The sequence below is a fragment of the Penicillium arizonense genome, assembly GCF_001773325.1.
Source record: "Penicillium arizonense strain CBS 141311 chromosome Unknown PENARI_contig059, whole genome shotgun sequence".
Taxonomy (NCBI): Eukaryota; Fungi; Ascomycota; class Eurotiomycetes; order Eurotiales; family Aspergillaceae; genus Penicillium; species Penicillium arizonense.
In genome coordinates, this window is record NW_019173336.1 from 4,873 (window position 1) to 19,544 (window position 14,672).

At 50.6% G+C, this 14,672-nt stretch overlaps 4 protein-coding genes across 4 annotated transcripts; 3 read left to right on the forward strand and 1 right to left on the reverse strand.

Annotated features, from left to right (window-relative positions):
- Nucleotides 1-241: 241 nt before the first annotated feature.
- PENARI_c059G06729 (uncharacterized protein) lies at nt 242-4,764 on the forward strand (the record flags this gene model as incomplete). Its single annotated transcript, XM_022637529.1, has 5 exons — nt 242-511; nt 1,825-2,255; nt 2,316-2,571; nt 2,624-3,575; nt 3,635-4,764. The coding sequence occupies 5 exons, from the start codon at nt 242-244 to the stop codon at nt 4,762-4,764; spliced, it is 3,039 nt and encodes a 1,012-aa protein (XP_022482613.1).
- Nucleotides 4,765-5,741: 977 nt separating this feature from the next.
- PENARI_c059G00425 (origin of replication complex subunit 5 family protein) lies at nt 5,742-7,513 on the forward strand (the record flags this gene model as incomplete). The annotated part of the gene is made up of 3 exons (XM_022637523.1): nt 5,742-5,828; nt 5,922-6,299; nt 6,374-7,513. The coding sequence occupies 3 exons, from the start codon at nt 5,742-5,744 to the stop codon at nt 7,511-7,513; spliced, it is 1,605 nt and encodes a 534-aa protein (XP_022482619.1).
- Nucleotides 7,514-7,924: 411 nt separating this feature from the next.
- On the reverse strand, nt 7,925-10,046 carry PENARI_c059G10211 (uncharacterized protein; the record flags this gene model as incomplete). Its single annotated transcript, XM_022637532.1, has 10 exons — nt 7,925-8,124; nt 8,199-8,373; nt 8,445-8,839; nt 8,898-8,992; nt 9,049-9,086; nt 9,140-9,221; nt 9,276-9,306; nt 9,360-9,618; nt 9,670-9,773; nt 10,016-10,046. 10 exons carry the CDS (start codon nt 10,044-10,046, stop codon nt 7,925-7,927), a joined length of 1,410 nt encoding a protein of 469 aa, XP_022482617.1.
- Nucleotides 10,047-11,277: 1,231 nt separating this feature from the next.
- PENARI_c059G04288 (plasma-membrane proton-efflux P-type ATPase) lies at nt 11,278-14,332 on the forward strand (the record flags this gene model as incomplete). The annotated part of the gene is made up of 4 exons (XM_022637528.1): nt 11,278-11,778; nt 11,848-12,078; nt 12,135-14,229; nt 14,286-14,332. The coding sequence occupies 4 exons, from the start codon at nt 11,278-11,280 to the stop codon at nt 14,330-14,332; spliced, it is 2,874 nt and encodes a 957-aa protein (XP_022482620.1).
- Nucleotides 14,333-14,672: the final 340 nt, after the last annotated feature.

Here is a 14,672-nt window from a genome sequence, read left to right on the forward strand (position 1 = left end):
GCCCCTCTCAAGTTCCCCTTACTTGAGACCGAACGAGCACACCGCCAGCCCTGATCCTCTCCGCTCCATAACTCGGACATTTCCCTGCCACCAGCTGCAGCTTGGCGTCACAATATCTGGGGCTGGTCGTGATAGCTGCTCGTGAGAAAAGCTCTCGAAACACCCCTCCGACTAGTATCGACCCCCGTACGCTGACCGGACCGTTGGAGTTGTAGTTTGGACAATTCGGCCCTTGCCCACGATGGCCTTCAAACACGGGCTTAGTGAACGCCTCGACGAGCTGCGATTCCCGTCTCCACGATCCCCGCCCTCGGAATCTGCGTTCCCCGGATATAGCTCGCTTTCCCCTGGTCATTCGAACTTTGTATCGGGCTTCTCGTCTCGGCCTGCGGGAGACGTTCGTGCCAATCTGCAGCGCCGCTTCACAACCGATTCGAGCAAGTTTTCGTCATGGAATTATTTAAATCAAGGCTCGGGCCCTGCGCAGGATCCTCTGGATCTCTTGTCTTCGGTGAGCTTCTATTTTCTTTTAGCGATGTTTCACGTATCTTGAATTTGAGGAGAGCTGGTTCAAGAGAGATGTGGATTGTGACTGCAATATGCAATGATCGGCATTTGGGCTGTGAGCACCACCGGTCATGGCCTGCTTCGCCGTAGGTTTGCTGAGTGTGATCTCCAGACTGTCGTGGCGGGCGACGTTTCGATGAGTGGCATCTGAGCTGTGAGAAACGCTGGCTGAGCGCCCGATTTGATCCCAAATTGGCTCGAGATTTTTTTGTCACTTTCCAGTTATTTCCCCGGGCAACATTGCGCATGCACTTCGATTCTTCTGTCCCCTTCTCGTTTACTTTCCCTCTACATCTCCCCCTCCACCCGCAGCACTACAAGTTCTATGCCCAATATTTCTATTCATCATTATCCACATTTGCATTTCTCATACTACAATACCCTATTGTTGCCTCTTCGGGCCTCAACCGGATTTGGTATATTGAGATACCTGCCCGGCCGTTCAAGTGAGCCCTCTGTTCTACCCAGGAGCCGTTCTTGACTCGAGCCCAGCAGTCGATGCTATAATATCCCGGGCTCTATCCTCATTCACCCATCTTTTTATTTTTCTACGTCACATCTCGATATGCTTGCTTTTCCTCTCGTCCCTGCTAAGGTGTGAACTTGTTTGCTGCATCCCTTCCCCTTCCCCATCCCCATCCCCATCACCGCTCCTCCTCTATCCCGTATCTCCTGTTCTTTCGGGACTGTGTTCCAGGATGCCTACTGCAACGTGCACTCTTTACCTCTGTGGGCTTGTTGGATCTCTGCATTGTTCAGCTCCGTTGTCACGGTTTCGTTGAAGCCCGTTAAAGTCTCTGTTGAAGGCGTTGTCCCGTTGAAGGCGTTGTTCCCGGTGCAGGCATCTTCCCTGTCGAGGGCCCATTCAACCAGTCCTATATCTCCGGCCTCGAAGGATCACTTGTGCGGGATCGGAGACTGGCTTGTACAGGCACGAACCGTCATTTGCACAAACTCAAAGAGTCACTGCAAGGGACACGAAGCGTCACTTCTATGGGTACGAATCATTAAATTGTTTTCGGAACTACGGAGATGCCTAGGGAACAGAAGAGTCTGAACGGCCAACGAACCAGCCAACTGAGTCGTTAACGGCGAGCATCTTGAACGGGTGAACGTCATTAACGTCCAACAAAACCTTTAACGATCTACACTTCTCCCATGTCAACCCATCCAAACACACCCTTCTTCCTCTTTCCTCGTCAATTTTCTTTTCCATGGCGATATTCTTGAGGCAAACATTTGATCTGACTTTTCCAGCAGTTTGAAAAGAAACGCCAACATCTGGAGTACATGCGTGAACAGAAACGTCGATTTGAGGAGGATATGAAAATGCTGGACCTACAACACGAAAAGGAGAAGCTGGAGATGGACCAGCTTGCTCGCGACCTGGCTAAGGCTGGACTATCTGGTCCGGTCAGCGAGCCAACTACCCCGCCTGAGTACCGCGAGAGCTCGGTGTCCAGCGCTTTCAGCCGCCCTGCTCGTTTCTCTACTTCGAGTGTCACCTCTTCGCCTGGTTTCTTCAGCGCATTTGCCCCCTCCAACTTGACCTCGCCCCAAGCTCCGTCTCGTTCTGCGCACCAGCCGGTTGACCGCTTTACTGGTCACTCAGTTCCTGGCTCCCGTCGCAACTCCGAGAAGGACGATTTCCTTGCTGAACCTTCTTCGCCGTTCCGTCCTGGCCCTTCGTGAGTGGCATCGAATATCTACACTCGCTTCATGGTTCGATTTAACTAACAGTTGTGTAGTGCCCACCGCTACTCGCTTCCAGCGAGCAACCTGAACGCCCAGGTTCGGTCCAATGCCTCCGGGTTCAACAACGGATCTGGTATCGACTCTTTTGCCGCCGCCAAGTACCTTTTCCCCAGCGATGAAGAAAAGCTACATGGCCCTCTGAAGGACGTTGATCGCTTGTCTACCCCGGATATCAAGAGTTACATCAAGATGACTGAGACCGACGATAAATTCCCTACGTTGTCCCGCCGTGGTGGTGCAAACCTAGTTGTGAGTGCCCCCTCACAATTGAATTCAAGAACATTTCTAATATCCAGTTCAGCTGTCTGCCAACCCTGATGCCCTTGACCTTGCCAACTCGCGCACTCCTGGTCCCGAGACTTATTCCAACCACAACCGGCACCGCTCGTCTCACCAGAGTATGCCGCAGAACATCTCGGGTTTGATGCGCATGGATCAGCTAAGCAGCCCAACGAACGAAGACCACGGCACCTCGACTCACACGTCACGCCATATCGCTCGTCACTCCATGGGAAGCAATATGTCCTTCCAGGATGAACGTCACGATGAGACTGCAACTCCTGTTCCGTCCAGTCGCCCGATTGCTCAATCCTCATACTCGACTAACGATTTGCCTACCATCAAGGGTAATGGAATCGGCAATGCCGTTACCCCTCCTAACAATCAAACGGACCACATGCACCACCACAATGCAAGCATGGGACGCATTCCTCAGAGTGCCGTGAACAGTCGCCAGGGAAAAGATTCTCCCGAAGCAGATGACACCAACCTTCAGAACGGCTCGACATCTCAGACTATCCTGCAAGCCAGTGCTGCGCCTTTCGGACCCCAACTTACATCGGCTGTTTCCAACAATAATGTCCCTGGAGCGGTTGCTCCATTGGCTCTGCCTTTCCAAGTTCCCGCCTACAATTATGCAATCCAACCTTATGCCCCCCAGACTCATCATGCAAACCACATGTCTAACCTCTCCGCTGGTTACAATGGCTATCCCACCTATCCTGGCTCTGGTTTCCGCTTTTCTGACAACTCTGCTCGAGGTGGCATGGCTGCACGTCGCCAGGAGAATGAGGCCACTCAGCTCACACGCTTCGGCAACTTCCCCTTGGAGCACTATAAGGGTGAGCTGTACAGCTTGTGCAAGGACCAGCATGGCTGCCGATACTTGCAGCGCAAATTGGAGGAGCGTAACCCGGAGCATGTGCAGCTGATTTTCAGTGAGACATACATGCACGTCATCGAACTCATGACCGGTATGAGTTTTATCCTGCCTTTAATTCGCTGATGACGGCTAACCTTTCTTCTTGAATAGATCCCTTCGGTAACTACCTTTGCCAGAAGTTGTTGGAATTCTCCAATGATGAACAGCGTACTGCCCTGATTGACTTTGCCTCTCCGCAGCTGGTGAAGATTGCTCTTAACCAACATGGAACCCGTGCATTGCAGAAGATGATCGAGTTTATCTCGACTCCTCAGCAGACTCAGACCGTCATTGGCGCTTTGCAGCGCGATGTTGTTGAGCTTGTGCAGGATCTCAATGGTAATCACGTCATTCAGAAATGTCTTAACCGTCTTTCCCCCGAAGATGCTGAGTTCATCTACGAGGCTGTCGGTGGCAACTGCGTGGTTGTTGGTACTCATCGTCATGGATGCTGCGTTCTTCAACGCTGCATTGACCATGCTTCTGGCCAGCAGAAGGCTCGTCTGATTTCTCAAATCACTTCGAACTCGTTCACTCTGATTCAGGATCCGTTTGGGAACTATGTTGTGCAATACATTCTGGATTTGGCTGAGCCTCAATTCACCAACCCTCTCTGTCAGACGTTTGGAGGAAACATTCCTCAGCTGTCGAAGCAGAAATTCAGTTCCAACGTGATTGAGAAGTGTCTTCGAACTGCTGATAACTACATGAAGCGCCAGATGATCGACGAGATTCTTCGGGGCAATGAGCTTGAGAAGATGTTGCGTGATTCCTTTGCAAACTACGTTGTGCAGACTGCCATGGACTTCTGTGATGCTGAGACTCGCAACCGCATTGTCGAGGCTGTCCGCCCCATTCTCCCCTCTATTCGCCAGACACCCCATGGTCGCCGTATCGCTGGTAAGATCATGGCTGCTGACACCACCGCCAGCCGAAGTAGTAACAGCAGCACTGCCACCAGCGGCCATGTCACTCCCAATGAGATGGAGCACAGTGCTCAAATCCCCAAGACCTTGCTTCAGAAGCCCTTCATGTACCAACAGAGCGGCCAATCCTCCGGCATCCATTCTCCCACCTCGTCCAGCGGATACAGCTCTCAAACCTATGTCCCTCACTCTTCCCAGAGTTCGGTCTCTAATACCCCCTCTGGACATAGTGAGAGCTCTTCTGTTTACTCCGCTCCGAGCTCGCAGCCACCTGTCAATCTCGGCTCGCAGAGTCAACTTTTTACATACATTTAATTGAGCCTGATCAGCCCAATTAATGCATGTCTTCGACCTAAGTGTACCCATAGTGAGACGATGCGACGAAATTTCTTTTTCACGATTTTACGGTTACTTTTACAACGCTGTCATCAGACTGGGCCCACTGCATATGTATTGATCATTTTCCCGTGATTTCTCACTTGCGTTTTCCTGCATCGACCTATGAAGCAATGTGTCATGATCATTGCGTCAGTCCATGTTGCATATTGCATTTCATGAAGCGACCCAGCATGCAGACTTCGGAGCCTTGCCCCATTTCCTGCTCCTATCCTCCCCCTACTCCCTCCTGTACTTCACATTCCCTTTGTTTTCCCCCGGTGCTTACCTTGGGCCTCGGAATTTCCGGCGATAGTTTTGGATTGTTCTCATGAATGATCTGGCACTCTGTGGTCTTGGATTCCTCAAGGACTGGGCTAAGCAATTTTCTTTTCTTTTATTCAATATCTTCGCTTCCCCATTGTGATTTTCTACTTATTTTTACCATGCTCTCCGCTGTACTTTTGTGCTTTTCTTTTTCTTCCAGCTGCATTGTGCTGTGCCCGTTACTTCACATTGGTTCATCGTTGGGTAAGCTGCGCCGAGAATCGTTGACAAGGGCCTTGGTGCCTTTCATCCATTGATGCCTCGGTTGTTTGCGGTCAGTTTACTTATTTTCAACATCGGAGACGGCCCTGTCGATTGCCCGTCTCGATGCATGTTCCTGCACACACGTTCTGCATGTATTCTAGCGCTGGAAAGCGAATTCGGTTTCCACATATTCCTATCCACGAAAGTAGACACGTAATTCCTTTAGTCTAAATGTAGCGTTTTCGCCAGTCTGCGCGATGATTTCGGCGCGAACGCGTGGTCACGTGTCAGCCAAGGAGCCACCCTTCTATCGGAGCTTCAATCTGTAACCTCCATTTGACATCGGATCATCCTACAGCATTGGAAGTAGGACGGCCTGATCCTTGATGCTTCCAATCGAGGTTGCCCGCTCATTGGGCTCACAATGGCCCTGCCGCGATGTGCAGGCGCTCCAGCTTGCCAGTCTTTTCAGTGTGAGTTTGCAAGAGCTAGCCTGCGAGAGCTCTGCACTTTCACTGAAGCCATTCTGAAGGATATTTACTAACTTGTACCGTCATTTGGAACAGCCCCATGTCCCTAGCCCTCCAACAGTCGTCGTTCACGGAATCTCGGCGACCTGCAAATCAACTATCCTCCGCGGCGTCCTCTCTACCCTTGAAGTGCCACACGCCATTATCCGCAGCTCGGAATGCATCACAGGTCGACACCTGCTGACAAAGGTCCTATGGAATATATTGGAGGTCTTGGGCCAGAAGGAAGAGTGGGAGAAGGCCGGGAAGGGACGCTGCGAGCATGTCAGTGGCCTGGCAGTTCTCCTCGAGGAGTGTTTGGCAGCGCGGAATTCCGATAACTCCAAGAAATTCGTTTTGGTGTTGGATGAGATTGATAGGCAGAGGGAGGCGCCGCATACCTTGTTGTCGGCTCTGGCACGGCTAGGAGAGATTGTAAGTATGACGGTGTTTTGCGTTGTTGTTGTTACTTGTGTGAAATGTTGCGACTAACCTCTGGCATTTGATAGATTCCGTCTCTATGTGTCGTTCTCGTTCTCAGCTCAACACCGCGGCCGCTTTTCCTTCAAAGTGCGGCGGTTCCGCACATCAGCTTTCCTCCGTACACGCGCAAGGAGGCCATCGACATTATCCTCACCTCCAATGCGCCGGTTGTTGATGGCCTCCCAGATGAGACTTCCCTGCGAGTATATCCATACTTCGTTGCTACGATCTACGACTCACTGGTTGGACCGACAGCAGGCTCTATTCCAAACTTCCGATCCATATGCGAGAGATTGTGGCCTAAATTTGTTGCGCCTGTAGTAAATGGCGAAGCACCTCCTGGCGGAAACATGGAGTGGGATTTTTCGAGATTGCTGGTTAAGAACAGATCAATCTTCCGACACCAGGGCGAGTCAGCGCTGGTGCACCGCATCGTGCCCGAAGATACATTGACGTCTATCACAAAACAACGGACTCCATTGTCAAATGTCACCATGATGCCCTCAGCCCTCCCGTCCCTCCCCTACTTCTCAACTCTCATCCTCACATCCGCATACCTGGCCTCCCACACCCCCCAGCGCCTCGACACAATCTTTTTCTCCAAATTCTCCTCATCCTCCCTCTCAGCCCGAAACAAACGCGCCCACCATCGCCGCCGCCTGAAAGTCCTCTCCCAAGCCCAAGCGGAAGAAAGACAAGCGGCAAACGACGGCCCCTCAACCCCAAACAAGCGAGGAAAAGGCAAGCGTACAAAAACCCGCATCACAAAATCCACCCTCTCATCCGCCTTCGCGACCTCCTCAGCCACAACCTCAGCCGCAGGCGGTGGCGCCGGTATAACCGGCCCATCGACAATTCTCACAGCTCGTCCTTTCCCCCTAGAACGCCTCCTAGCAATCTACCACGCTATCGACCCAAATCCACCTGCCACGCCTCTCCGCGTTGCGGCAGTCGCGGATCGGATCTACGCTGAACTTGCTACACTGCGGCGACTACGTCTTGTTGTCCCTGCTGCTGGGCATAATGGTGCCGCTAGTAGTAGTGGAAATACTACTGCTGATGCAGGTGATAAGTGGACTGTAAATGTCTCTGGGGATTGGGTCGGTGAGCTTGCTAAGGGGATTGGTGTTGAGGTTGGGGAGTGGCTTGCTGGTGGATTGGATTGAGTTACATGGTTGGGCTTTTATGCATTTATTTTGCGGAGTGTCTGGGTTGGTGCTATACTCCATTGCACCGTGTTATATCACATTCTTTTGCATTCTACTCTTATTAAGGTTTCAATTTATACCCATAGTCATCATCTACCTCCAATATTGTTCATTTGTAAAAGAGTAGAGTCGAGCACTTCGATGATAAGATTCAAATGGACCCTGTAATTCTAAACCATTGAAAAGGAAAAAGTGAAAAAGAATCCCGGCGCCGAATCCAAATAGACGTGACTAAGGTCATCAAAACAAGTCTGCACCAAAAGTAAAGAAAAGAAAGAAGGTATTGCCGGGAAATAGATACAGGAAACAGAAAACCAGAGGATATCAATCGCACGCCAAAGACACCAAATAGGCTCCACGCCATCCAAATCACCAACTCCACTGATCGACAACGCCATCTATGCCAACCAGCATACTGAGGGTCTCGGGACCTTTCCATGCTGGTGCATCATTACCCGCTTCAAAGCTCACGCAGCTCGGCGTGGAAGAATACTTGCGCTCGGTAAGCGGGGAGGGTACCTGTCGACCGGTGCGGAGGGAGAAAAGCTGGATCGTTTGGTCCGGGGATGCTAAGTCAAAAGTAGGTTAACCATTCGTTCGAATCCAAGATAAAATGATCTGATGTAACAGTCAGGGAACATACGGTTTGCAAGGAGACCGAGATCGGTGCTAATGTCCAGGGTTGGCATGGGCAGGGGCGCGAAGTCAGGGAATGTCAGGTATGGTTGGCTTGTTTCTGAATTGGCGATCGATGGGTTTTTGTTCCGCTTAATGCCCTTGGCGCCATCGGGAGCAAAGCGTAGGTCGAACATATGCAGCTTGGGGTTGTTAGTCAATATTCTAGGTGTGATTTATCGAAAGACAAAAGGGAAATGAGATGTATACATACATAACGAGGACCCGCGGCGACAATGCGCCAGTCGTCAACCTTTTTGAGTTGCATCACCGAGTCCGAATGCTGGAAGTGAGTCGTGCTAGAGCCAGTACGCAAGTCATTGAAGAGAATCGCGCCGTTCTTCCGCCCTGACATGATGACATCTTGATTGAGCCATTCAACGGAACACACGGTGTTCTTTTGTGGCCACCAGTGCCCTTTCGACCTGGGCTTTTTGGGACCAATATCAATCTCATGCTTCTTCATCAGCCAATTGTTTTCGCCACCGTGGATGGTGTGTAGGCCCTCTGAAGCGGCAATAGCGAAAATAGGATCTGTGGTTGATGGACAAGCTGCGGTGCCCCAGAAGGTCATTGGATGTTGAGGGGTTATGCGAGTGGGTTGAGAAACTGGATGAGCTTTTATTAGCATGTTGACTGTAGCAGAGGTTGGGGTCAGTGGACGTACTTGCTGGCCAGGTGTAGCCTCCATCATCATCAGGAGCAGGAAGCCAGTGCATTGAGAAGAAGCATGCCCCATCTGGGCCGTCGTCCATGGTTGCCCTGTGGGTGTTAGTTGATGGTCTTAACGACATTGGCTCGGGTTTGAAACGGCATACAGTAAACAGTCTGTCGGGCTCAGAGACATCGAGGCAAGCTAAAGATGGTGTCAGTCACGCTGAAGCTTCCATTGAGACTGGATGGACTGACCCGGAAAGGTTCCCTAAAGAGGAGACGTTCCATCGTGTGATTGTAGGACCATTGCGAGTTCTCGATATCTGGAAAGCAGACCCTGCGTGGTGGTCAGTATTGAACAATATCTGCTTATTGAAAAAGATCTACTCACGAGACGGAGGATTCCTGCCCGCGAGCCATGCCTTGCAATTTGTATCAGTAATGTAATAAGCCAAGAGGTATCAAGGTAACTCACTGGCAATCAAAGTGCCCGAGCGTGGGTTCCGCACGACCTGTCGAATCGTGTTCGCTCTTGGCCACGGTTCAAATTTGTGGAGCTCTTCTCGATGCAGCTGGCTTACTTGAAGACGAGCATACTTCTCCCGCATAGCACCGCCAGGCATCTCAAGCCCGATCTCTCGATGAACGGTCACCAGGGGCTGTGCCAACGCCGCACCCCTGGTGACCATCTCACTGGCCGTGCGCTGATCGAGTTTTGCCTTCCTTTCGCGTTTCTGTAGTCTTGATTAACAGAGGAAAATATCAGGAAGAGCTAGGGAACCTACTATGTGGTCACTACGCTTCCGCTTGAGCACCTTCGCGGAATATTGCGCACCAGGCGGGGCAACATGATCGGGCTGGATTTTGAAGTACTTCTTCTTGTCCTCATCTAGGTAACAAAATGGTAAGCGCTGGTCCATAGTGGGAGTGGAGACATGCAGAAAGCAAGAGTGGGTCGCGATGGATGAAAGTGAATGTAAATGGATGGGACGGGATGTAAATTCAAAAAAAATTGAGGTCTTGTGAGAGCAATTGAGGAGGCTTGTCGAGTACGCGATAAGACGTGTTCTCACTTGACACTGCTGGGGGGCAACACAGCAAATAGTAACAAGCAATATAAGTCCGACTCACCATAATAGAAGCCGGGAATCTCTGGAGCCATGATGGTTGGCCCGAAATGCAGAAATCAATGCGAGCAATGTTATTTCACGATGCATGTAGGAATGAAGAATTATATAGGACTCGGCCAACCATCGAGGCTTTATGCATGCGATATCTTGCAATGATCAACAGCCTTCCTTTGCACCTTTTGTGAACAATCTATTGAGCAAGGCCACAATATAACAATTGAGATAACCAGCAAATTGTAGCAGAGGTCATAAATATAAATATATGCAAAGCCAACCTCATGCAACGGTGAAGGCTTTGAGGTGACGTGAGTATATTATGTAATCTTCCGCCTCAGGCGCCCATTTTGATACGCCCTTGCCCTAAGTTGAGGGACTTGCCATACGATGTTGCTCCTCCAAGGCTGCCTGACCAGGTGTATATCAATAATGCCCCTTAATAGCATAGCCTAGGTATTCCACCGGATTTGAAGCATATCAACGCAAAGTGGAAAATGCGCTGCAGGCAAAAGTTGCATTGTCTTATACAGTTCAGAGGGATTAGAAATAGCCTCAGGAGAGCATGTATCCTTACCTTGCATTTGTCTCCTCTCTCTATTCATTTAATTCCGCTTGCTGTCGACGGTTTGAGGCTTTGAGCTCCAAGCCCCAACCAAGCCCCAAGGGGGAAGGCATCGCTTGTTTCTTCGCCTGGTCTGGCGACTTGCGAGTCACTCAAAGTCTCGGTGTATCTAGTTTGTTTTAATCCTATTGATGATCGCAGCCTGAAGGAAGTTGTGTTGGTTGTTGTTTATGGGATGCTGGAGTGTAATCCGTAGAGAGCATCTTCATATAAGAATAGCGGAAACGATTCCGACGCATCAAGCAATGTCATCAGGGACGCTGTCTACTAAGGATCGGAACTGCCATTGGAGGCCGCCATTCTAGCGCAGTCTTCGATCGCGCCTTCGACCTCGTCGTCGACTCACCTCCTCTCCCACCCGCATACACCAACTATATCTTCTTTCCTCAAGCATTCCTTTAGTTCACTGCAGTCGAAAAGCTCATGCTTGTTTGATGTGAGTCGATCCTTTTGCTGTCTTAGGTTGATCACCATGGGGCCAGGATGCTGTCAAGTGAACGGAGCAGCACCCGACCATTCAATTTATTGCATCTCATGATCATCAAATTGTTTGGTCTGAGAGATGTTCATCCTATGGACCGCAGCAGTTTGCTCTGTTTCCTTGTTGCTAACTTCCTTTCAGCCTTTGCAGCAGTTTGCCCAACATGCCCAGGCCTTCTGTTGACCCGTCGGATCCTCGCAACAGGGCTCTCCATAGCAACCCGCCCGATGAGCTTCATGGCGAAGAAGACAAGATTGAAAGCCTCAATGACCATGGCAATTTCCACGACCGCCTCTTTGATATTCCCAAGCATGCGAACGCCCTTGGCGGTATTTCTCCTAAAGAAGACCCCACTCCAACAGAGAACTCGGGCGTCCTCGGTCAGGATCAGCTAGAAACCGAAGAATCCCTGAGCTTCCTCATTGATGAGCTGGATGCTGAAGATGGCAAGGAGCCTGACCCTGATGCGGCTTCAATCCATGCTGGCAAACTTTTCGAGGTCCCTTATGCTTGGCTTGGTACTAGTCTCGAGGACGGCCTTAACGATGAAGAGGTGATTGTTCGACGGAAGAAGTATGGGTGGAATGTCATGAAAGAAGCCAAGAGAAATCATTTTCTCAAATTTCTTTCGTTTTTCATGGGCCCGGTTCAATGGGTCATGGAGGTAAGCAACTCTTGTCCAATATGATACGGTCCGGAAACACATATACTCATGAGATTCTTCTCATTGCAGGCTGCCGTTATACTCGCTGGTGGCTTACAGGACTGGATCGATTTCGGCATCATCTGTGGCCTCCTTGTCCTCAACGCCGCTGTCGGATTCATCCAAGAGTACCATGCAGGCAACATCGTTGATGATCTCAAAAAGACTCTTGCTCTCAGAGCCCAAGTCATCCGCAATGGCGCTCCTAAAGAGATACATTCAGCGGAAGTTGTTGTCGGTGATGTCCTTCAAGTGAAAGATGTAAGTCAATGAACATCAAGATGAGGACTATGGCCAGCAACTGACGTTTGCTTTAGGGCACGATTATTCCCGCCGACGGTAGACTTGAATCGCAAAATGCTTACCTACAGGTCGACCAGTCTGGTATCACGGGAGAGTCTCTCGCTGTCGATAAGCACAGAGGGGATGTGTGCTATGCTTCGTCTGCCGTCAAGCGTGGCGCTGGTTTGATGATTGTGACTGCCACCGGTGATCATACATACGTCGGAACTGCGGCTGCCCTGGTCAACAAGGCTTCCGGCAGTCCTGGACACTTCACCCAGGTGTTGAACGGGATGGCGCATATCCTTCTGATCTTTGTGATTCTCGCACTCCTTGTGATCTGGATTGCCAGCTACTATCGTTCGAACGGCATTGTGCAGATCCTAGAGTTTACCCTGGCAATTACCGTGATCGGAGTGCCGGTTGGTCTTCCTGTGGTAGTCACCACTACAATGGCTGTGGGTGCAGCTTACCTAGCCAATCGCAAGGCAATTGTGCAAAAGCTGTCAGCTATTGAGTCGCTAGCCGGTGTTGAAATCCTTTGTTCTGACAAAACTGGCACATTGACTCGAAACAAATTGACCCTAGGGGAGCCATATACGGTTCCTGGGATGACAACGGAGGAGCTCATGCTGACTGCATGTCTTGCAGCAACTCGAAAGACTGGCGGAATCGATGCCATCGACAAGGTTTTTCTCAGGGGCCTACGCAACTACCCATGGGCCAAGTCTCAAGTTCCTACGTACAGGACCATCGAGTTTACTCCATTTGATCCTGTGTCAAAAAAGGTTACTGCACTTGTGGAGAATCATGACGGAGAGCGAATGATCTGTGTCAAAGGAGCACCAATGACGATCCTGCGAACTGTGCAGGCAGAGAGCACCTTATGTGAGCCTTTCGTGGATGAGTACATGGCCAAAGTCACAGAATTTGCCGATCGAGGATTTCGTGCTCTCGGTGTTGCCCGCAAGCGTACCTCGAAGAACTGGGAGATTCTAGGGATCATGCCCTGCTCTGACCCCCCTCGCCATGACACTGCTAAAACGATCGCTGAAGCCCAAGGTCTGGGTCTCTCCATGAAGATGCTCACCGGAGATGCAGTCGGCATTGCTCGTGAAACAGCTCGCCAACTTGGTCTGGGAACCAACATCTACAATGCTGAGCGTCTTGGAGTCACTGGCGCTGGCGAGATGCCCGGTTCCGAGGTCAACGACTTTGTTGAAGCTGCGGACGGATTTGCAGAAGTGTTCCCTCAACACAAATATAGTGTGGTGGAAATTCTTCAGCGGCGTGGATACCTCGTGGCGATGACCGGTGACGGTGTGAACGATGCTGCTTCGCTCAAGAAAGCAGACACGGGTATTGCTGTCGAAGGTGCCTCTGACGCGGCGCGCTCCGCTGCTGACATTGTTTTCTTGGCTCCTGGTCTGTCCGCGATCATTGATGCAATCAAGACTTCTCGTCAAATCTTTCACCGAATGTACGCATATGTCGTTTATCGCATTGCCTTGTCAATCCACCTGGAGCTTTTTCTGGGACTCTGGATGGTGATCATGAATGAGACTCTCGATCTGCGCTTGATTGTTCTTCTCGCCATCTTTGCAGACATTGCGACGTTGGCCATTGCATATGACAATGCCTCCTATTCCCAGCTCCCAGTCAAATGGAATCAGCCAAAGTTGTGGGGAGAATCAATTATTCTCGGAATGATACTTGCCGCCGGAACCTGGGTAACGCTAGGTACCATGTTGCTGCAAGGTGAGGAGGGTGGTGTGATTCAAGGCTGGGGCTCGCGAGATGAAGTCCTCTTCCTGGAGATAACCCTGACCCAAAGCTGGCTGATCCTAGTCACTCGCATTACTGGGTCGATGTTCAGCAATCGACCCTCGGCTCTTCTAGCTGGTGCTGTGCTGGTTGTTGATGTGACTGGGTCTCTGATGGCTCGCTTCGGCGCTTTCGGCACACCAACATCGGCATTGACTATTCTCAGAGTCTGGATCCTGGCCTTCGGGGTGGCCTGTGTGAACGCGATGGTGTATATCCTGCTGCACAACTCTGAAGGATTTGACAATCTCATGCACGGCCGCAGTCTCCGCAACAAGGGGAAAGATCGTTCCTGGGAGGACTTTGGTAAGCTGAAACCAAATGTTCCTAAGTGCCCACCCCAGGGAACTAATGGATCCAAGGCCTTGCCATGCAACGTATGGCCGCCCAGCATGAAAGAACCAATTGAGGAGGATCGAAACGGCCAAGGGCCAACACAGTCAATGATCGAATACCATGATGATGAATCGTGTGTAATATGCTTGTTATTGATGCATCTTAACATTGACATATGACATCGAGAAATGATATGGGAATCGGGACGGAAAGGGAAAGGGAAGGTTTGCGCGAACTGGAGACCCCTATGGCATGGGACTTTCCATGTATTATAACTATTATTCTTACGTACTCCGAGCGCTAAGCCAAGAAATGCAGGCATTTCCATCTTATTTCGCTCTTCCGGGTTCTCTTTACCTGTTACTGTAGTTCTCCCGCAACGGTTGTTGGCAACGTTGCCGTATACTGCATCT